Source organism: Atractosteus spatula, chromosome 1 (genome assembly GCF_055471065.1).
Source record: "Atractosteus spatula isolate fAtrSpa1 chromosome 1, fAtrSpa1.hap1, whole genome shotgun sequence".
Lineage (NCBI taxonomy): Eukaryota > Metazoa > Chordata > Actinopteri > Semionotiformes > Lepisosteidae > Atractosteus > Atractosteus spatula.
Genome location: NC_142706.1, coordinates 12,368,915 through 12,391,896, shown reverse-complemented (window position 1 = coordinate 12,391,896; position 22,982 = coordinate 12,368,915). Strand labels below are relative to the sequence as shown.

Genomic DNA, 22,982 nt, shown 5'->3' with positions numbered 1-22,982 from the left:
CTCCACTTGTTACCTACTGCAGACACTGTGACTGCCAACCCTGGGTTTCAGGTCCTGCCTTATGACAGCTATCCTGCCTGCTAGCAAAGAAATATCCCAAATTACCAATAGACAGCATATTCCTCCACATCTAACTTACTACAATGGGTTTGCTTTAAGTTCACAGACATCACCACGTAATGTGTGACGAATCCTACCTGGTCTAATTTCCACAACTGAAAGGGTCCTGCAAGTCTGTAAGGCTGCTGATGACTGGTGTCTTTCTAAGCTGGGGTGGCTACTTATTTGAACCCTTGGGATTACTTTAGTATGGCAAAGAGGTGTTTGGTATTTGAGCACTACGGTTTATTAAATACTGAGGCTCCCACAGCTGGTCAGGTCCACATAATTCTGCTAGTTCTGCTACCTGACGGTGCAAAATGTACAACAATCAACAGGTTTTTTTGGTTACCTATATCTAAACGTTGTGATTCTTCTTAATGATCTGCCATAAAAGTTCCATTCAATGCCTAGTCTCCAACACACCCCAGTGCCACAGTCACTAAAAACGAATACCTTCATATTCACCAGTGGAAAATGGTAAAAACTAAATTTGTGTGTATACTTTTGTGGTATAGACATGCTACCTATTGGCAATGTTAAAACCTGTTCTGAAAAACCTTTTTGTAACTTAACTGTAACACTCTTGCATTATTGTTAAAAGTGTGATGCTGTGGAGTTTTAGACAAATATCCAGTGTGTGTTCATTTTCTAAAGTTTCGCATACACTTTAACTGTAGAAAAGAAAAACTGAATGCATTTGCTCAATATTTTAGGTATATATTCAATGGAATGGATTAATCTAGGTATGAACAACTTGACATTTTTAATGCAAGTTTTAACGTTTATATCGATATTCTAGTTTATGTAACCATGGCCCCTTAGCGGTTGGATTATAACTTAAAACATTCAGAAAATGTATTAACACTAAGACAAGGATTACCTGTAGAACAGAACTACACTGTAAAGCATTATTTCAGCAGTGTGGTTGTGCAGAGAGGTCATGGTAACGGACCATCGAATACAAGCCTTTATATGAAAAAGAAAAACTCAAATCACCAAAAATATGTCTTACAAAAGTGTGCATCTTACAATCACTTTCCAAAAGTCAGTAACATTTTTAGTTACGCGACCCCAGGGTTATGCGAGAAGGCATTTCCTGCATAAACCTCAACGTACATTGTTGTCGAGTGGGTTACCACTTGCCGTGTGGATGATTATTCAGTGTTCACATCGCCTTCAAGAACTGCTTATCCAACTCGGGGTCAAGGTTCCCCGAGCCCATCGAGGGAAATATCAAGGGACACGTCCTGGATGGGACAGCAGTCCATCACCGGGGACAAACGGACACAAACACATACACTCGCACCAGGGCCTAATTCACAGAAGCCAATTACTTGTATATCTTTGGACTGTGAAACCGGAGCACCTGGAGGAAACCCACACAAACACAGGGAAGACAGACAAACTCCACACAGACAGCACCTCAGGAACTGAATCCAGGGCCCTAATGTGATGAGGCAGCAATGCTAATCACTGCACCACCCTGCTGCCTGCTTATTCGGTACGATTAAATAAATAAACAATCAGAAATTAGCAAATCGCTCCAGATACCAAAATCAACAACTGTACTCAATACAGTCAATAACAAATATTTGTTCAGCCTCACACTGCAGCTTAGGAGTCTGGACACATTTTGGCGCCTTTAGTGCCAACGACTTCCAACAGAACCTGACACAGCAGATACAGCCCTGCACTTGTAGGAGATCTGCCCAACTCCATCCACAACTGCTACGGGAACTCCTGTTCAAACAAAGCCCAAATCATACAGAAAAGCTGGTCACCCTTTAACCTGAAAACAGCAAAAGCCTTTCAAGCCTGTGAGGTGATTTATTTCACTCAGTCCTGCACCTTTAATAAACAGCGAAAAGGCACGACACGCCGGCTTAGCCCTTAACCCAATACAACCCACGAGGCTACGTCCTGTATCGCGCATATAGGCTTGGCAGCACTTTTCGAAAGGGAATGGAGAGGCACGCAGGTATATTCATGACAGTCTGTATTTTTGGCCTTGCGTCAAAGATCCTGCTTCTGGATTACAGCCGAGGATTTCTCCCGTGCAATGCTGTCAAAGAGCAAGCTGGCTCTCCGAAAGCCCCCGCCTGCAAATCCTGTTCTTTTGGATACGTTTTAGGGATATTGCTGCTGCTCCAATTGCAATTTCTCTAACTAAACATTACAGCAGGAGCAGAATTTAGGAAAGACTTCTGAGGAGCACAAGCAAGGGAGGGCATGGCCAACCGGCAAATCACCCGGACAGGAAAGGTAAAATTCCAAGGTGGAACTTCATAGGAGGGAAGGCAGAATGACACAGAAAGCACGCGTTTACACAAACTCGGCAATTTTGACTTCTTAAAAACGGGTGACAAAAAAAGGCTCCTTTGCCATCGTAAAACGCACCGGGACCTAGTTTTGCTGCCTCTCGCTGGCAACTGTCAGCCGACGACGCGCCTCAAAAACAACGCTTTGTCTGCCACGAGCATCAGTTTAAGTGCTCATTCGTTTCAATCGCAGGCTCCGCTCAGCACGCACCCACGTGCGACGATGTCAAAAATGCTAAAAATACAGTAAGGCTATAAATACCCATCCATACACACACACACACTACCCATCCCCAAAGTCTGCTCCTTTCTCGTGCTTTGAAACCATTCTTAACATAGACCTCACGACTGAGCGTCTGAAGTCACTTGTTCAAGGTCTTCGCAAAGTCAGCGCAGAACCAAAGTCACAATCCACCGCCACGTTCGGGTCTCAAGCGCCGACTCTAATAAAGCACTGCACCGGCCAGCATAGCAGGAGACACGCTTAACATTTCCCCCAGATCGACAGGGGGCGACTTTCTGAGCCAGTGCAATTTTGGGCACATTCCCCCGACCCCCCCCACCCAACCGAGCACCGGTTCCTTGCAAATAAATGCCCAGGACACGTCAGGAAGTTACTTCACTCCCAGGATTACCTCTTTCTCTCCACATCCCTACACTAGACTGGCTTAAATATAGCTCACTTCCCAGAACTCAAGCTGTAGTCCTTTATACTCAATTCTATAAATACATGCTTTGTATACTGTATGTAGGCCCTCTATATTAAACGCATTCAGGGAAGCGTACATCACCCACTGAAGGGGAAAAAAAAAAGATAAACTTCCCAGCGGCTACAGCGCAGAGCGGTTTGAGTTAATTCAGGTTTACCAGCTGCTGGTTCTTGTGTGTGCCAAGACCAGGTGCGGGATATTTCAAGCTTATCTTACCTTATTTTGAGTACATTTGCATAGACAGATGCCTGAACTTAAAATAGTGCAAAACACACAGTTTATTACTTCAGCCAAATGTAGGTCCGTGCAGTCGACAGGCAGATCAAAATCCCCACACAATGAGAGTCTTATAAGTATTTCTCTGGTCTCTACACAGAGTGGCCTCCCTTTTTAGAATAATTCTTTTTAAGAACCCAAGAGGCAGGGTTAGGGTTAACATGGATTTACAAACGCCGTTCCAATTCAAAGGGCATCTCCCTATTCATCAACGCCACACCTGCTAATCCCATCTCAACCAAACATGATCCGCGGTCGAAGTCAACCTGCCCGTGACCTTAACTGGGAAGGCGGCGGGTTTCGCTACAACCGAGGAGATGTCCACACAAGCTCACCTGATCCAGTGAATGGATCTGGGGCGGATGAGGGGTCAGCAGGCATGTCTCTCACAGGTGGGTTGGACACAATCTTGATCAAATCTGCATTTGGCCCCCTGGCTGACTGGAGGAAGCGCATGGCATCCTTCAGTTTGGAGCTCTGAGTGAATAGCCGGGTCACCCACAGTAGAGTTTTAAAACTGCAGCAACGCATGAAGTTATGCGCACAGCCTCTTGTGACTCAGACATTCGCACTGTTCCCATGTGCATCAAAGAACGTACATGTTAATGTTTACCGTCCCAGGCAGGAATTTCCAGTTGATCTCTTGTTAATTTAAGCTTGACTTGCTTTGAGGAGAACTCGGTATCGGATACCCATAGCGCTAGCGATAGGGATTTTACATGCATGCATCTTAAAATGCCATTACAATTAAAAATGGGTCTTGATAGGGTCTATTAAGCATACACACACATTAAAATGAAAAACTACACAGGGTCACCAGCATACAGGGAAAGAGAGCTGGATTCTGTACAACACAGAGACACAAACACCGCAGAGCTCTTGGTGTGTGACAACACTAGGTTCAGCTTTTCCTGAGCGGATTTGCATATACAAATGCGTGAAGCCAACACGACACTGCATCTCTGCTGCTTTCCTGTTTCACCGGTACAATTGACAGAAGAGCCGAACCATCTCCAAATGGATCGGTCTCTCCATGCAACGGTCAGGTTTGCCTGTAAAATAACTGCAACTGGAGACAAACGATGGGTCAGCGGCTCTAAGGAGCTGTGCCAAACATGTGGCAGCCAACCCTTTGTAATAAAATAGAAACGGTCCCTCCCCCCATTCTGATGCCCAGAAAATCAGATGTACTTGCAAGCCCAAAACATCAGAATAGGCACACCAAAGAGGTCTGCGGCCAAACAAGAGAGCACATGGTCTCAAATAATGTGATCCAAGAGTATCCCAGACATGGTACCGAGAACAAACGTTTGCAGACCTAGCTATCCTGGATAGTGCTTTCCTTTCCTGATGATGACAATGACCCGTCGGACTCAGAGGGGACAAGTGTTTATCATCCATTCAACTAAAACCCTTGCTACAGAGGTCAAGGGACGAGCTTGAAAACTGGACATCCATACACTTGAGAAACCAATAAGGATCTTATTGCATAGCCTCTCTCTTCAGCTTTTCTTCAAGGGCTTCAAGTCATGCAAGCCAACACCAGATGCCGGTCTTTAAAAAAAGACCTTATTTTGAATAACTGTCAGCGCCGTTTTCTCCAGCAGCTAGGAATACCCTGGAATGGCTCGAGCTGCTACGCACTGGGTGTGCACACATCCCCTGGGCAAAAGCCCGGTGCAAATTCGCTAGGTAAATGCTTTGTTTCGACTTGGTTAACACACAAAATGCTTCACAGAAGGCAAACCTCTCCAGGACACCACAGAGGGCCGGTAAGTTCACAGGCAGTGTTTCTTACGTTGTAGCCTGGCTTTTTTTTCTATTCACACCGAACCCCTAGGCCATACAACTCCAGTTCAACTATATTAACTATAAAGTTATGCTGCATTACATGGGGACCAAACATCAGTTATCTGTAGTTGTGAATGAATGCATACAACTGGGACCCACACAGTGTGAACAGCAGCCATTGAGACCAGCCCACACACTCCAAGGTGGCAAGAAACAGGCAATGACACTTCCTCCTCTTTGCCTCCAGAAATGGGCAAACTCCTCTACTGCTGATGTGCTAACTGCTCCCTTTATCCAAGATGGTGCGCTGACCGTTCTTTTAGAATATCCCATCACAGGTCATCAGAGTTGCATCCAGTTTAAAAAATAGCTGTGCATGACATGATAATGATACTAATAATTGCTTACACTTATATAGCGCTTTTCTGGACACTCCACTCAAAGCGCTTTACAGGTAATGGGGACTCGCCTCCACCACCACCAATGTGCAGCCCCCACCTGGATGATGCGACGGCAGCCATAGTGCGCCAGAACGCTCCCCATACAGCAGCTCTCAGTGGGGAGGAGAGCAGAGTGATGAAGCCAATTCATAGATTCATAGATTGTGAAGAAAGCCTAGCAAGCTCACCTTCAACAACAACAAAAACTGCTGAGTTCTGGCCCTTTCGAGACTTTGGTACACAAAACTTCATACATTCCAGAGCAAATGACTGATTTCTCGACTCAGCATTATCAAAACGGTAAAACATAAACCATGCCCAACATACGTTATAGATTGTGAAGAACAGCTAGTTATCCGTAAACAGCGCTGTGGTGGCATTGCTAATGTTGAACTTGCCACCACAGAAAACCCTTGAACACCGCCCGTTAATTTCCCAAAAATGTTCCATCACAGCTTTGGTCCCCAATGTGGGCCAATGACAAAAAAACTCCACTTAAAATAGGGGAAGCCCCTTCTTATGTGACACCTCAGCTCTTCAGGGAAAAAAAAACAACTCCAAAGTATAATCACCAGTACTTACAACTGATAACACTGTCTTACTTTGTTTCTAACAAAACAGATTGATCACAAAAAAAGTTACAAGGGGTCGGAGACTATCTGGCCTATGTACTTGGCTTGGTTTAATAGATTAATTGATCCAGTGATCGGATCCAGACGTTTCTTGCAAAACAAAAAACCAGGATATCCACTTCCACAACACGACTGTGTTAATGCCGGCTCCCACCACTCTTAGTGTCGAGGCGCGCCTCTGATTCCCGAGTTATTAACTCACTTGCAGGTAGATCTGACATGTAAAACTCACTTTAAAAAACAAAAAAGTTGGCTGAAACCGAAGTCAGCAACTCTCTCGCCCTCAGACTCCACCGTTTGATTAGTAGTGTCCGCGCTGCAAAACAGCGTTCAGAGTGGACATGAAATGAAAGCAGTGCACCCCTCTGAAAAGTGGGAGCAGCCTCCGTGTTTTATTAAGACGGATTTCTTTCTGGATCAGGGCGCGGGTCCCGAGTTAAAACAGCAGTTCAGCCCGGACCTCCCCCACTCTGCATGACGAGATGTCGTAACACAGAGAAGCAGCCGTAGCTCCCACCGGGGTACCCCCCCCCCCCCGACCTCCGCACCCCCCAATTTTCCCTGCCTCTCGCCAAAACCACCAACGGGCCGGTCGGGTCTGCCTGTTTCCCCCCGGAGCTTACCTGCGGCCGGCGCTCTGCCGGCTCCGGGCCCCGCGGCTCTCGGGGCGGTGGTGATCGGGTTACCCCCTGGGGTACGGTGGTTCTCGGAGGGGCTGTGGGCTCCGAGCGCCACGCACCCGGAGTTGTGCTGCTGAAAGTGGTTGACTCCGGCGCCGGCGCCGCCGCCGCCGCCGCCACCACCACTACCACTGCTACTGCTGCTGCTGCTGCTACTGTTATTACCGTAACCGGCGTTGCTGCCACCTTGGTGATTGTTCATGCTGTACTGGTAGAGCCCGGACCGGGACCGCGATCGGGTCCTTGGGGGCTCCATGTGAGGGGGGTGCGGGGGGTGGTGGTGATAGGAGGGGGCGAAGGAGGAGAGAGTAGGAGGGGACTGAGAGGGAGAGGTGGGCCCGGCCGCTAGCAGCCTGCCGCCGCCGCCGCCGCTGTGGCTCCCAGATCCCCTGCCCCCCTCCGCTCCCCCACTCCCCCCGAGCTGGGCCTGGTCCTGCGATCGCGCCCCCCTGTCCTCGCAGACATGGCCCTGCTTGGGGACGGCGTCGGAAATCGGGTGCAAGCGGGAGTAGAGACAAGGTTCCTGTGCGGGCTGCGAGGCAGTGGCGATTGGCATTTCCTTTCGGGATTTTTCGGTTCTTTTTTTTTTTTCCTTGTGTGTGCGTGTGTGTTGTTTTCTGAAACACTTCAAAGAGAGTTCGGAGCTAGTTGGGGGGGAGGAGGGGAAAAAAAAAAGGAAAGCAAACACCAACCCCGGCGGCGCCCGGAAATTACTCCTCAATCGCGTGGGTCACCAAAACAGTAGAGGCTGTGAATTCTCCCCCCCAAGTGAGGAGCGGGGGTTTAAAAAAAGGGGGTAAAATAATAAACCGCTCTTTTGCTGGTTCGGCTGTTTCCTTTTGTTGCAACGCTTAAACCACCGATCGGCAGCCCAAGCCCAGCCGAGAGAGGCTTGAAGCTACAACCGCAGTTTTAGCTGGAGAGAATCCCCCAGGCGCCTCGTCTTCCCAGTTCTGGATTATCCTTGTTGTTGTTGTTGTTGTTGTTTTTAAATACAGGCCAGGTCTCCCTTTTAAAAAAACTGTAGCTCCAAAGGAGAAAACCACAAATCCTCCCTTCCAGGATAAACGAGATGTGTGTATATATACACACACACACACGCACACGGAGAGGGGTGAAGACCAAGCTCGCGTCTACTTCACTTCCGTGAAAAACTCGTCCATTGCATCGGATTTCGAGAGCGCACAAGAGATCCGTCTGCAGTCACAAATCTTTCCCTTTTCTGGTGGTGGTGGTAAAAAAAAAACAGAATCGGCGTCCGAACTAAAACCAAAAAGTTTCTGAGTTTCCACTTTTCTTCGTCTTCAATCGAAAGACGCGGCCAGTCGATGTTTTTTTTACTTACTCTCTCTCTCTCTCTCTCTCCCTCTTTATTTATCTGGTGACGGACTTTTTGTTTTCTTTCTTTCTTTTGACCGATCTCACGTCCTGAATGTGATTCATCTGCGCGTCGCGTTCTTTCTAGGAGCCCTCTGCCAAAAACATAAGAAGGAGGTGGTGGTGGTGGTGGTGGTGGTGGTGGGGGGGAGGTTGGAGAGAAAAAAAGAAAAAGGGGAAAAAAAACCGCTTGGGAGGTCTTTCAAAAAAAAAAGTAGCCTATCGCGCACACAGGCAGATGAACGGATCTGAAGGAGTTCGGGACCGGCAGCGCCGTCTTTCCAGGGTCCTCGGGTAGCAGTGTGCGTCTTGCCCTTTTCTTTTCCCCTCCCGTCCTCTCAGATTTAAAACCCTACCCCCAGCATGGGAACCCCAATCCGACTCGCTACGCCGAGCGTATCTGCCTCTGGTCGGTCGGTGTCAGTGTGAAATGTGACTACAGATCAATGGGATTTCAGATCTCTCTCTCTCTCTCTCCCCCTCTTCGCGCACACACACACACATACATACAAGGCGCGACACATCAAGCCTGGAAAGTCAGGATCGCTCACCAGTCGCGAAATACCACTCGTACGAAAACCGAGAGAAGGCGACCGGGTCGTGTTTAAATCTCCCACGACGTTATGGCGAAGAGTTTTTTTTCTTGAGAGAGAGAACCAAAAGGGGGACAAGGCCACTCTACTCGCAGGTCCTCCTCTCGCCTCCTGCTTCACTCGATTGCTTGCGCCTGCCCGGGATCCCTACATGCGCACAGCCCCGCCAGGCTGCTCAGCCGAAGGAAAGGGAGTTGTAAATAATTTACGAAAACTGTATAGTCTACAACCGGCGAAATGGATTGGACATGCCTGGTCATATTGACAACCGTCATATTTATTGAGGATATCGCCCTCATAATCATATTTCACAGATTACAGTTCATTATTATTGTTTCCCCCCCCCCCCCCAATACATGTATAACAGGCGCTATATAAATCTATTAACGTGCTAATTAAAAAAAATATTAATCTATTACGGCTATAGAGAGACAGAGGCATTCAAATTATTGTAATAGCTGGAAATCAAACTAATGAAGATGGGAACGTCATTAACCGATTTGTATGGTATTTTATTTACTTCACCTAAATGAATATTAATTGGGCATGTGTTCCCCAATACTGGGTAAAGAAAGACTTTATTTCTTTTGTAGTTTTGATTTGTTGTGCACTTTGGATCAAAGTACGGTACTGTGCAAAAGACTGATTTTACCGATGAGGTTTCTGTGCTACAGATGCAAATAAGTTTGAACAGCAGGAGAAATGAACACCTTGCTTACATGGTATGATGCACTGTACATTTTAAGATATCCTATCAAAGTGTAAATTTATAGCATTGTCATGCTAGAGTACTTATCATTTCTTTATCACTAGTGATTTAAATTCTCACACGCTGAGCTTTTCATGAAGGTAGACAAATAGGGTGATCTCATTGCTGCTCGATTCAGATATATCTAACAGTATTTGTTAATAACCATTTTCAGGCATCAGTAACATCATTCAACGGAACTGACTTTTTACATGGTCGGTGGAGTTTGAGAAAAATTGTTAAAAGACCTCAACATTACCAAGTACCGTGGAATGCACTCCACACACTGATAACAGGAAAACCAAGCGGATGACATACAGATGCAGAGGAACCTTACTGACAGAGATATTGCTGCCAGACATCTACAAAACAGTTCCTTGTAAAACCACATGAAAGCTGCAGAGAACCTGGTGATGTAATTCAGTCAAGCACAAATCAAGTTTCAGGGAGCACAATCATTAAAGTGCTCTACAGATGTAGTCTTTGGGAAGAGAAAGAAAAGAAAACAGTGTTGTGGAAAAAAGGAATTCAGCTAACATAGTCCTGTAAAAAAAATCATGTCCTAGTTTTTGACACAAGATGTTGTGAAGTGAAAAGAGTAATTTTGCATTTCTTGATTGCAATCCAGCTTCATTATAGCCAACAGCCATATCATGAAGGAAGCCATAACAAGAAGGGACATAGTGGTGGCACTGTGGCTAAGGATCTGTGCTTGTGGCTGGAAGGTTGCCGGTTCAAATCCTGCTGAAAGAGGAATCCTACTCTGTTGGGTCCCTGAGCAAGGCCCTTAACCCCAGCTGCTCCAGGGGTGCTGACCCTGCACTCTGACCCCAAGATTCTCTCTTCCTGTTTGTGTGCCTGTGTGTGTCATGGAGAGCAAGTTGGAATATGCAAAAAGACAAATTCCTAATGCAAGAAATTGTTTATGGCTAATAAAGGGATCATATATCACCCTGTAACTCACAATTTGCAGCCCACTGAAGCTAAGCAGATGTGAGCCTGATCAGTACCTGGATGGGAGAAAACTAAGGTTGCTTAGGTGCTGCTGGAAGAGGTGTTAGTGGGGCTCACCCTGCGGTCTATGTGACGGGGACACTATACTGTAAAAAGGCGCCGTCCTTCGGATGAGATGTAAAACCGAGGTCCTGACTCTCTGTGGTCATTAAAAATTCCGTCATTTAAAATCCCAGGATGTTTGTTGAAAAGAGTAGGGGTGTAACCCCGGCATGGTGGCCAAATTTCCCATTGGTCCTCACCAATCATGGCCTCCTAATAATCCCCATCTATGAATCGGCTTCATCCCTCTGCTCTCCTCCCCACTGAGAGCTGATGTGTGGTGAGCATACTGGTGCACTATGGCTGCCGTCGCATCATCCAGGTGGGGCTGCACATTGGCGGTGGTGGAGGGGAGTTCCCATTACCTGTAAAGCACTTTGAGTGGAGTGTCCAGAAAAGCGCTATATAAGTGTAAGCAATTATTAATTATAAAGGGCCACAGACAGATACATGTATAAGGAAACAAAATCCCCACCTGCTAACTTATGTGATAGTTCATGACAGCCATGTTTGTGATGTGTCAAAAGTATTGGAGAATATTCCAGCACATACTCCTGAAGCTAATCAAGGAATCTGTTCAGGGATAATTCAGCTTGGTTTTGCACTTATTGTGCTCCAGTTCAGTTGATCAATTCTGAGCGATCTGTCCAGAAAAAAACTGCAAAAGCTACACAGCTCATTCTATATCACGAGAGTTAGACACACTTTAAAAGGAAGTTCGGAAAGCCAGCAGATGAGCTGAATCGAGGAGGGCTCGATCCAGGAGCCAGGGTGTTAAAAAAGTGATACATGTCTGAAAAACAAGAATTGGAAAAAAACTATATTGATTGGAGTTTGGGTTTTGATGGAGATCACCTCAAATTCACATATATCACAACAATATGTGGCACAGACAGCTTGAGTTTGCATTGCGAACAGGTTCCTTTTTCATGCTTTTGACTTGTTTTAAAATTATATATTAGATGGCTCGCATCTGTTATTATGTAAGTTATTTAACGGCTTTTGCACATGGTTAGCTGTTAGAATCTTTGCTTCCTCACCTTTAAGGCTCTGCATGGCTTGGCACCTCAGTACCTGTCTGAGCTATTATCGTCCTACTCCCCACCTCACAACCTACACTCTTCTAATTCTGGGCTCCTATCTGTCCCCCAAGCCCGTCTATACTCTATGGGTGACAGAGCCTTCTCCTGTTATGCCCCAAAGCTCTGGAACTCTCTCCCCAAGGAAATCAGAGAGTCATCTTCTCTAAACTCCTTCAAATCCAGACACAAAACCTTCTTTAAAAGAGCCTTTACTTAACTGGTTCTGCTCTTTACCCCTCTGCTGCTACTGTATTCAGTAACCCCATCTACTGTCTCCTTTCATTGTGTATTCATATTGTGCGTTTTTTTATTGTTGTTGTCGTTCTGTAAAGCACTTTGAGAAGCCACCTTTAAAGCCACCTTATGACTTTGAACAAATAATTCTGTTTTTTAACATTCATTCACCCATTCATTATCAGAATGCTTCTTGTGGTGGTCAGAGCCTTGACAAGCCACGTAGCACCACCAGACAGTATTGTTGCTCCATTCCATGTCGCTATACCCCCCCTTATTAATGTTCAAAATCCATCTGCTCGTATAGCTTTGTGTCAGATACTTTTGTGACAATCTTCTATTTGGTTTTCACAAATTTCTTTCAGGAATGATTTGCACTTTTTTGCCCTCTTTAAGTTAAATCACAAAATAGACAGCAATGCCAAATCCGTGGTCTAGGTCCCCTTAAGCCTTTGCTCCATTTTTATGTTATCTGTCATATTCTCAACAAGAAGAGTGTACTGTAGTCATGCACTTTATTTCAGGCACATAAGCAGAGAGGGTCACCTTAATTCCAATGTGTGCTTTGTTCTGGTGCTCATTGTAAAATGTGAAAGTTTTAATTGTTAAGGGAGCATTTCCAGATTCATGAGTAAAGTGGACATGTGAGACTGCAGGTTATGGATTTAGCTGTGAATGCCCCCAGAGGTTAGAGAGAGAAGTTTGTGAACTCTTTGCAACACAAATCATAATACTGACAAAATGGGTGATTAACAAAAAAATGTGCAAAAAATAAAAAAACCAAGGCAGGAGCATATTTAACTATAGTTGCAAAGGATATAATTTTACAAACTGTTGTCATTACTGAATGTGATGATCTGGTATAAAGATTTCAAACCCTGAAAAAATGGTCTGTTGACCAGTGATTTAGGACTTGTCTGCTAAATGCATGAGGTATTCATATTTCAAAACTGCATTACCATGCTGTACCATGATTATTGTTTACAGTTGTTCGTTATTGTACTGTATGTGGTACCATGTAATTGTCTTCTATCTTCTCTAAAAATCCAATAAACAAATTGAACATAAAACTGCATCATCAATTGTTTTGAAACAGTTGCAAATCAATTCCTTTAATTCTTCAAAAGCAGTCATGGATCTAAAAGACATTCATTCTAAATATGACAAATGAAAACTTAATCTTCTTCAAGCTCAAGCAATGCATTTTGAAATTAAATATGGGAGATTCTAAATGTAGTCTAAAAGGGGAATTCTTTTTTTTTCAGTGTGGAATAGTGTTTACAGGTGGACTCTAGATCAGGACACTGTGGGTGTTGTACCCTTGAGTAGATTGTGTAAAGTTTTTTTTCCAGTAAATGGTCTGTCTTATAAATGGGTGCTCTCCAAATCATTAGAACCCATTTTTGAAACATTCGCTTCTTGATAACAATGGGAGACCACTACAGAGAAAAAGATACTTTTTGTATGTGTGCAGTTCTTCATTTGGTTAAATCACTAGTGTAAGTTAATGTTGGCAAAGTAAAGCATTATTTTGGTTGCTTGGATCTCTTTTAATATTTTATTAAATTGTAGGTACAAGTGACATAAAAAATAAAAGCCCAGTATTGGAAAAAAAAAATAAATGTTACTTATTGTGTGGAATGACTCTAGGCCCCGTAGGAGTATCGCGTTTATTCAACCTATTTGAATATAACGCTACTCTGCCATTTTCTGTCGAAATTCTGGCATGCAAATGACACAGTTAATTTTGCGAGCCTTCACACGGAAACGAATTAACAAGACCAAGCGAGGAAGATCAATTTTTCACCCACTGTGCCGCTGTTATTCATGAGATAATGCGATAGAAGGAAGAGGGAGGGGAGGGGGCAGAGGAGGAGACGAGGGGGTCTCCCGGGCTTCCCCATTGGCTGATTCAAACACGGGGGGAGGGGCATCTGGCGAACACCCCAGCTGCACAGTGTGTTGTCACGAGCCCCCTCGATCCCAACATTGATGAGAAGGATTGAATCATCACCACCAATGCAGGCCAAACAGCATGGAGCCTCTGCCTTCCCAGCACATGGGGGGTGGGGTGTACAGAGCAGAGGGAGGTGTGCTGAGGACCAGACCAGACAGGACTTCTGCAAATTTAATGAGGACAAACACTTCTCTTTCTTTAAGGCAGCCAGACAATAGCAGCCAGTACAGTGCCTATGCATTGTGGGTGATGCAGCAGGAGATAGAGATCTGTATCTCTTGATGCTGTTGCTGTTTGAGTAACTAAAAGAATATTGAGCTGCATGATTAATTATTTCTGTGTTCTGTCTGTTTCCTGCACACGAGAGAAAGAGTAAAACTAGAAAATGTTCTGTTTTATTTACACATGACATGGATTTGCACAGAGACAGTTTTGTGCCATGAGAGCAGACTACTGCCATCGGCGTATGAAATTTCAGTGCCCTATTGTTTTGTTTCATGGGCATAGTGATGATCCAAGTGCCCCGTTAAAGATATGAAACCAGAGTGTTAATGCTGAAGTTCCCTTAATAATGAGCTCAAATTTGTAAAGAACTGCAAGGAGATACTGCAGATAAATTTACTAAATGAATGCTTTACATACGGTTACGCCAATGTAAAGCTTACTGTTATATTCCACTAGTGTGAAATTAGTTGAAATGTACTTTAGGTCCCTAACCGTAAACCTTGACAAGCATTAAAAAAGAGAGATCATAAACGAATGAACTAAATTATCTGCAGAATATAGTGTTCAAGGCTCTGTTGCTTTGTGCTGGCTGAATGGGCATTGCAAAGGCAGGAGTTTCAAACTCAGGTCCTGTAGGTTCTATTGTTTTCTAGATTATGTACCAGCCTGGTCTTTCAAGCAATGACCCTGATTATTTTCTTACTTATACACACACATCCAGGATATTTCTTAAAGTAGTTTGCTGCTGATAAACTCTCCAACTCACTGTAAGTACAGTTAACTATAAAACAATTTGAAGACAGTTTAGAGATATTAAAAGATATTCTACAGTTTGTTAAATAATTAGACCCCCTCTGTAACTGAGTTCAAGCCAAACAAAAACTAGAAGACTCGGATACCTGGAATGTAGTTTTCCACTCCTGTCTTAAGGCTTCTAAAACCTTTTTAAACACCAAAAGTAATTCCCATGAATTTAGCGGTGCAGTGGCTCTGTGGCTAAGGATCTGCGCCTGTGGCTGGAAGGTTGCCGGTTCGTATCCCGCGGCCGGCAGAGGAATCCTACTCTGTTGGGCCCCTGAGCAAGGTCCTTAACCCCAACTGCTCCAGGGGTGCCGTATAAATTTGATAAATAAACTTTGATTGATTGATTGATTGATTGATAAATGGCTGACCCTGGGCTCTGACCCCAAGCTTCTCTCCCTGTGTGAGTGTCTCCTGGAGAGCAAGTTGGGGGTATGCGAAAAGACAAATTCCTAATACAAGAAATTGAAAGATGGCCAACTCAGTGATCTTCTCTTATCTTAGATAAATTGAAATAGGTGACATCTGAATTTGGTCAGTGGCTTGATCAGACCTATGCTAAAAAACCAATGTCAAGCTTAAAGAATGTGTAAAATAATATTTACACACCTGAAGAAGGCTCCACGGCCAAAACGTTGTGTTCTCTTTCTTCTTTTTTTCAGCATGGAATAAACCTATTACTTGTTCCTTTGCAGCCTACGCATGCATTGTGTGTATTAACACTGCACTTTAATGGATGGTTTCTCTCATTTCCAAGTGAACTAAATATTAATTTCCTTGTTTTTTTTGCAGCTGACAAAATGGTTCCAGTGTTACTATGACAGCTGTAACGTTACATAATGATTAGGTTTCTGGACTCCTTGCTGTTTGGACCTGGGTTCAAATCCCTGTTGCGGCACTGCTGTTATTGAATTTTGATAGTTTGCATCAGTTAAATGTCCAGCTCTGTAAATAAGTATGAAGATAAAAATTTGGATAAAAGCATCAGCCAAGTAAATGAATATTCTTTTCTTATTTTCCTGTCTGCTGACATTGTGTGCTGCAAAAAAAAAACATTTTTCTGTTCACATTGGGAGGATCCAAAATCAAATGATAGCCAATGACAATCAAACTGCAGCAATACTGCAGTTAAAATATTCAAACTTTTTTTTTTAATGACGCAGAAGTGAACATCCAGTAAACTGCGTTTAAATAGATTAAAAAGCAAAGTCTTTCAGCTTGGAAGACATAAAATGTCAAAAACAAAACATAAAAATGAAAATCCTCCCTTCTTCCATGCCTTGTCCCATTGGCATTACTAAATAAAAATGGTAAATGACCTCACCTAATCAGTTTAAGAACTCTCAAAACTAGAGGAAATGAAAAGTTTATGAATGCAATACATCTGATTTTAAGCTTCTATGTTTATATATCACGTTTATATAGCATAACGAATGCTATAGGCAGTTTTTTTTAAGATAAGCGTTATGCACTAATACCCTCTGAGTATGGTGCAAAAGCAAAAAATCCCAAACAAGAAAAAATGAAAAAATCCATGCATGTCAAAGTTCCTTAATAAAATATCTGGGATGTTTTTATCATCTGTTTTGAAACTAATATTAAAGAGCTTCGTAACAGACTGCCAAGAATGGGATAACGCAAGTGTCACTAGGGATGTGTCTGCCAAACTTCTCCGAGTCCAGACTATCCCGGCAAATGTGAATCTGAGTGTGTGCGTGTGCGTGGGTGTGTTTGTATGAGGAGTGAGGATTGGGGGCACAGAGGATTGGCTCAGGTTAAAAGGAAAGATATAAACCAAAACCCACAAAGAACATTCACTCGGGGTTTGTGGACCTACATCAGCACTTGGCAAATTCACTTAAACCTGGGATGCCAGAAAAACAAGCAAAGTATATAAATCAAATTTTTTTAAAAAAGAACGAGATTTGAGGCAGTTTCAATATCCAAGATGAAGTTCTGTCTGCGGTACAGCATTTCTCTTTCCCTGTCTCTTTGTCTTATTCCCAGAACTGCTGGAAACGTCACACAGAAAACTACAGCAAAAGCTATTCTGGTCAGCTCAAGAGGATCAAATGATCGTATCCTCACCAGTTCCTGGAGAAAACGAGGGCGGCAGATTGTGGAATGTGTGTGAATTGTAAAGAGGGGGGTGGTGGTGAAAAACAACAGTCTGGGCCTCTTGTCTTGTGGATTTATTACGGAAAAGGCATCAGGGAGAAGGCAATTACTGGACCTAACTTTCTAATGGTTTCTGCTCAGACAGAAATCATCAGGAAAAACAAAATGGTTAGGAAACAACAGCAGAAAGGAGGCTTGGAGTCAACAATGACATACAACAGTTTGTCTTTACTTCTTTATGAAAATGAGCAATATGTCCTATGCAGGTTTTTGCTCTGTCCTCAGGGAAATAATTAGCAAATTCTGGCATCCATACTCACCTACCCAAAAAACAAAAGTTTCTACCCTCAGACCTAATCCGGAGTGGCAAGAAGAAATGATATGTGAACACTTTTTTCACACTCCCCAAGTTTTGGCATCGTTAATTAATAACCAGCTTGCCAGATTACTACAGTCCTCATACTAGCATAGAAAACATGTTGACTAAACAAGCACTTTCATTGTCACCTGTTTCCCTTTCTGTGGAAACTGTGGAACCACAGAACATTTATTGGACACATTAGTTTGTTCTAATTAGTTACTGTCTGTAGTGAGCATCATTTGAAATGGACCCTCTGTACTTTGTTACAACTATTGTGAGTTGCACAAAGAAATGTTTTTTTTTCTTCCAAACTTTAGTGATTACACTCAAGGACCAACTTAGAGACAAGTACAGTAAATATCAAGCCTCTCCTGCAACATAAACTTATACAAATTTCAAAATTGCGGAGTTACCCCGAGTCTGGTCTCTGTTTTTTAGTATTCATAACCCTTTCTCTGTTGTTGACGGTCACGTTATTGAAATTAATAAGCTTGTCACAGTTATTATATCTTAAAGGGCTACAGACCATCCCATGGGTCTGACAGCTTACAGACATCTACAGTGTATTACTCTCCAATGTGGTATACTTATTCCTAAAAAAAAGTCTATATAATTCCATTTGTGTGTATTTTTCTATGCATGAGCTGTGTGTCATAAATTAATTGGAGAATGCTAAAAATAAAATATAAAAGATGTGATTCCACAGTGATTTAGGGAAAGAGCTCATATAAATCTGGAATTATGAAGTGCCTCTTGAATATTTATCTTTAAAAAACACTTGTTCTCTTCAGTGTCTGTGCCGATTTCCTTTTCCCACTATTTCCATTCACAACATGTCAAGGTAGTGCAGTGTTAAAGGCTTTTTAGCGAGAGGTGTAAGAGCGGACATTACACTTCCTTCTCAGACCACCAACTGTGATCCTTCAGTGATCCAAATTAAACTGCACTTCAAAGGAATGTAGAGAATTACAACCGTGCCGAAGCCTGGGCAATCATTAGTCATGAAACCACTGAGTCTGTGTGGGCTTGACCAATCTCTTCACAAAGCATCCCAGTAAAGCCAGTTCCCACAAAAGCTGTGTCCCAGAAACTGACCTAACAAAGCCATTGAAATGTACCACAGGAAGCCACCATCTTATAGAGAAAAGGCACATCTCTATGATCTTAATTTCCCAGCATTTCTTCTTGATGTAGTTTCTGAAGGTTCTAGCCTTTTCAGATGTATTGGTTGATTTATAATGTCGGCTAACACCCACTGTTTTACAATTTGCTAACACCGAGGTGAGATTTCAGACAACCAAATACCTTCATTATCTTTTGAACCATGACCTTTATGGAGATATCAATGGCCGGAAAGTTAGTTCATTGATGTACCGAACCACATAAATCACTAGAAACAATTTGTCAGAGCAGGCGTTTATGAGATCAATATTCAGCAAATTCACAGAAGAAATCTGCACCACTGGAGCTCATTCTGGGTTTTGTAGAGTAAAGTGGACTGGAGTAATACAGTATAAGAATGAAATGAGTTCTGACAGTAATATGTAATGATTACACCATATTTTCAGGCACATTAATTGTTGTTGGCAGTAGTGTATAGGTAATCTAAAACATGTACTTGTATTAAGCAAAATACATGCTTCAAGAGCAATTAGTTACAAATAAAGATCAATTTTCCTCTTGAATCCTGAGCTTTGTTATAAATAAATTGATAAGGACTTCAACTTTTCATTGAGGATTACCGTAATCATTTCTGAGTGGATGTATTCCAGTATGGGGATTGAAAATTCACTTTTTTCCATGAAAGGAAGCATTAGAACACCTTGCCATGGTTTATTAAAACTCAGCTTGACAAAATGATATCAGAGAAATAATTATTTTTGTGATCATGCATATTTATAGATTTTACAGGTGTCTTACATGCATCGTTTTACTTTCATTGTTGAAAAGCCAGGAACTCTCTAGCTTTTTGATTATGGAGTAGATGTGAAAGAAAATTTTATTTGGTGAATGACGAGTTCTTGGTAAGATATCTCTTCCATTTCAGGTTGGTCAAATAAAGTGAGATGATACACCTCATACACAATACGCCTGCTTGCATAATACACTGTATAATTAATTACGCATTCATAGCACTTGGATCCTAAGTACAGCATCTCTGGTAGCACAGGCACTTGTTCAGAGCACAGGCTAAAGAATAGACATGCCAATTGTTCAGATATTGCCATTGGCTAACAGCTATGTAATTAGTTTGGATGTGAGATATATTTGCCTCGGAATTCTGTTCAAGTTTTTCTTTACAGTCAAACCTACTCAAATTAATGTCAAATCACTTATCATCTTCAAGTTAAAATGTCCCAACTGTATTGATTGTAATGGAAATCAATGGAAACAAAGCTGGGATAATTTCACTTCAGCTACTGTCATTCCTCTATAATCATAATGACATTTGTTGGATCTTACAAATAATCTCCACCCTGCAAAATATCACCAAAGACTGGATATGTTATGCTGTACTTTGACTTCCTGTCTGGTACTGTACCCTTTTCAGTTATCGCAAATTAAATCAGAAGTCTCTAAAACCTAAATCTTAACCAATGAAAAAGCTTAAGTAATGCGTTCGGCAGAAATGAAGTAAAGGAAAAGGAGGAAAACAATTCTGGGCTTAACTTGGAATCTGCAGGTTAACTCCTCTGAAACATTGAATATAGTAAATAGTGATAAAAACATCCCAAGGTTCACAGAGGAAAGGAGGCCACTTGGTCCACCCGGACAGATCAGTGGATCTCATCACATCATTTCATTCCTGAAAAAAAGCCAGGGTATCGATTTGAACAACTTGACTGGGTAGCTTGTTCCACACTCCCACCACCCTTTCGGTAAAGATGTACCTCCTGTTAACTGTTAAATGCATTTTCGTATATTTTCTACATGTGTCCCCTGGTTGGCATTTTGTTGTTAAAATACATATTTTAGAAGATTTTAGAAGACTAAGATTGCTTAAAGGAATGTCCTTCACTGACAGGCTGAAATGTCTTCAGGTAACATGGCAAAAGTGCTTCAAGGTTAGTCATGGCACGACAAGTTCATTTTTTGTGATGACAATGGTTCTTAGTCCTCCTCTCCATACTGTTATTCAACTAGCCAGCAGCCATATCACCCTGCAAGTCACATCTAGCAGCCCACTGAAGCTAAGCAGGTGTGAGCCTGGTCAGTACCTGAATGGGAGACCTCCTGGGAAAAACTAAGGTTAGCAAGGAAGAGGTGTTAGTGGGGCCAGCAGGGGGCGCTCACCCTGTGGTCTAGGTGGGTCCAAATGCCTTAGTATAGTGATGGGGACACTATGCTGTAAATACCAGGGTGTTTCCTGAAAAGAGTAGGTCTGTAACTCCAGTGGCCTGGCCAAATTTCTCATTGGCCCTTACCAATCATGGCTTCTTTAACTCTGTTCTCCTCCCCACTGATAGCTGGAGTAAGCATACTGCTGCACTATGGCTGCTGTTGCATCATCCAGGTGGGGCTACACATTGGTGATGGTGGAGTGTCCAGCTCTATAAGTGTAAATCATTAAATAATTAACTGGGAAACTGATTCTAAAATGCTGCTTGCTGCTCTGGGGCTGACAGGGAACATCAAAGACAGGTAATCAAGCATTTCAGGGACCTTCAGCTCAGCTGGGTCCTCCAACTGGCCACCCTGACTGTGTCACTAGTACTGTGAATGCTGTCCATCAGTCTATGTGTTCTGTGCAGGAGGGTGGACTTTGCTGCAGACTCTCTGTTAAAGTACACAGAGAAATATTTCCCATAGGGTGCATAAAAATTCAGTGTCTGTGCCTGTTTAGCCCTAAGACCCCTGTTACTAGGCTGTGTGTACAGCTGTGGCTTGTGCCTGAGATCTGTTTGTTGCTAGGCACTGCCAAATGTGGGGCCTGCGAGCTTTAAGGGACAGTGCACAGATGCACCTAATGAAGAACAATCAATGTGTTGCTCTGCTAATTTCTATACCTCTCTCGGTACTCGGTAGCTGAGTATTCAATCGTGTTGCAGTGTTGCTTCTGTCGCAAGTCGGAATTGTAGAGAGCAAAGTTGTTTAAAAATGCCGACGGCGTAAGAAAATTAGGTTCGTATGTTTTTCGTTTCGCAAGGAGTAGTCCCTCAAATCTACAGGAGGTGTCATGAATAATCCCGTAAATTCACTGCCATTAGCTGAAAGAGTTGAGCATGTTTTCCAGTTATATCTGCAATATACAGTGTTACGTTGCCTTCCTGCGTTGTCTAAGGAATAAGTGCGCAGTTGATACAGTCTACTCTGAACAACCTGTTGACTATCGCTGTGTAGACTTACTTATTACAAGCGTATCTCAGGTACCGACAGAGGACATAATTGGGTGTTTTTTTTTATTTCGGAGTGCATCAATTAAGCAACTGCTGCTTAGACGAAAGAGAAAAGAAGTAACAACACGTTAAACACGAATTGTATGCCAAATCAACGTTTATAGTTTCTTATGATAAAGCGATCATTTGTACAATAGAATATGTGTTCCATACAATGATAAAGGCATTTCGGGAATCATAGGAGTTTTCACTCTGTGAATATGCAAATAAATAGTCCTGGATTAACAATTCAACCTGTCCTGTTGTGGCAATCTATGTAACTTAGTTGCATTCTGAGTGAACTATTGTTTTCTAATGAAATAATACAGAAACGAATCTAACAATAAAAGCTTTATCATTTGAAAATACTAAAATCTGTTCAGTTATTGTTTGTTTTGTGGTGCTTTGTCGTTCGGGGTTTTGCCCAGTTCCATCTCTGAGATACAGGACATTTTCTTTGAATAAACAATATTTTGCTTAATTTCCAAACTATTCAAATACTCAGTTAATGATTTGTTCTAATCAATCGTCTACGACGTCTTTCTTTTTCTGCGGTAATGCAGAGGTTAATTTCATACTGAAAAGGACATATCGACTGTTGTGCCTTCTTCACAAATTGGAAGTAATTTCTACTTATTCCCCCGCCACTCATTTCCCTGTGATTCAATTCTTGAAGGATTGGTGTTATTTTCGAGTTGTTTCATTTTATTTAAAGTTGCCGTGTTTCGTCTATCACAGTCTGCCGTCTGCATTGAACCTGTCAAATGGAGGAACGACATGATCCCACACGGGTTAAAGGGTTTTCACGGTGCGGTCCGTTTCTAACGGGTAAATATCAAGCGAGGAAAAAGCAGCGGCGTTTACATTTTCATGTACAAAGTATAGTAATAAAACTTCATTGCCAGTTCCCAAAGCAAATAAAAAAAAAACGATACAAGGTTTAATTTAATCAGATGGATCCAACACGAACACTGCTTAGTCAAAAGAAAAGAGAAGAGAACACATATTGTATGCCACACAAATATGTTAATCAACGCCCACCATAGCCTATATAGTTTGTTATACGACTTTTTCATGGATAAATACGAGATACCATAGCACGGTT

General features: G+C 42.7%; 1 protein-coding gene across 3 annotated transcripts in view; it reads right to left on the bottom strand.

Annotated features, from left to right (window-relative positions):
• Positions 1 to 8,760, bottom strand: part of rnf38 (ring finger protein 38) — a 67,575-nt gene extending 58,815 nt beyond the window's left edge. For 2 of the 3 annotated variants that reach the window (XR_016091341.1, XM_088920014.1), the window contains exon 1: positions 6,893 to 8,753. Coding sequence is in view for 2 of the 3 variants with exons in the window: in XM_088920014.1 (XP_088776140.1) it covers positions 6,893 to 7,505 (613 nt within the window). In the remaining variant the exon portion in view is untranslated. Of the gene's footprint in view, positions 1 to 6,892 lie in introns of all 3 variants that reach the window. The other variant, XM_088920836.1, reaches the window with a different exon arrangement.
• Positions 8,761 to 22,982: the final 14,222 nt, after the last annotated feature.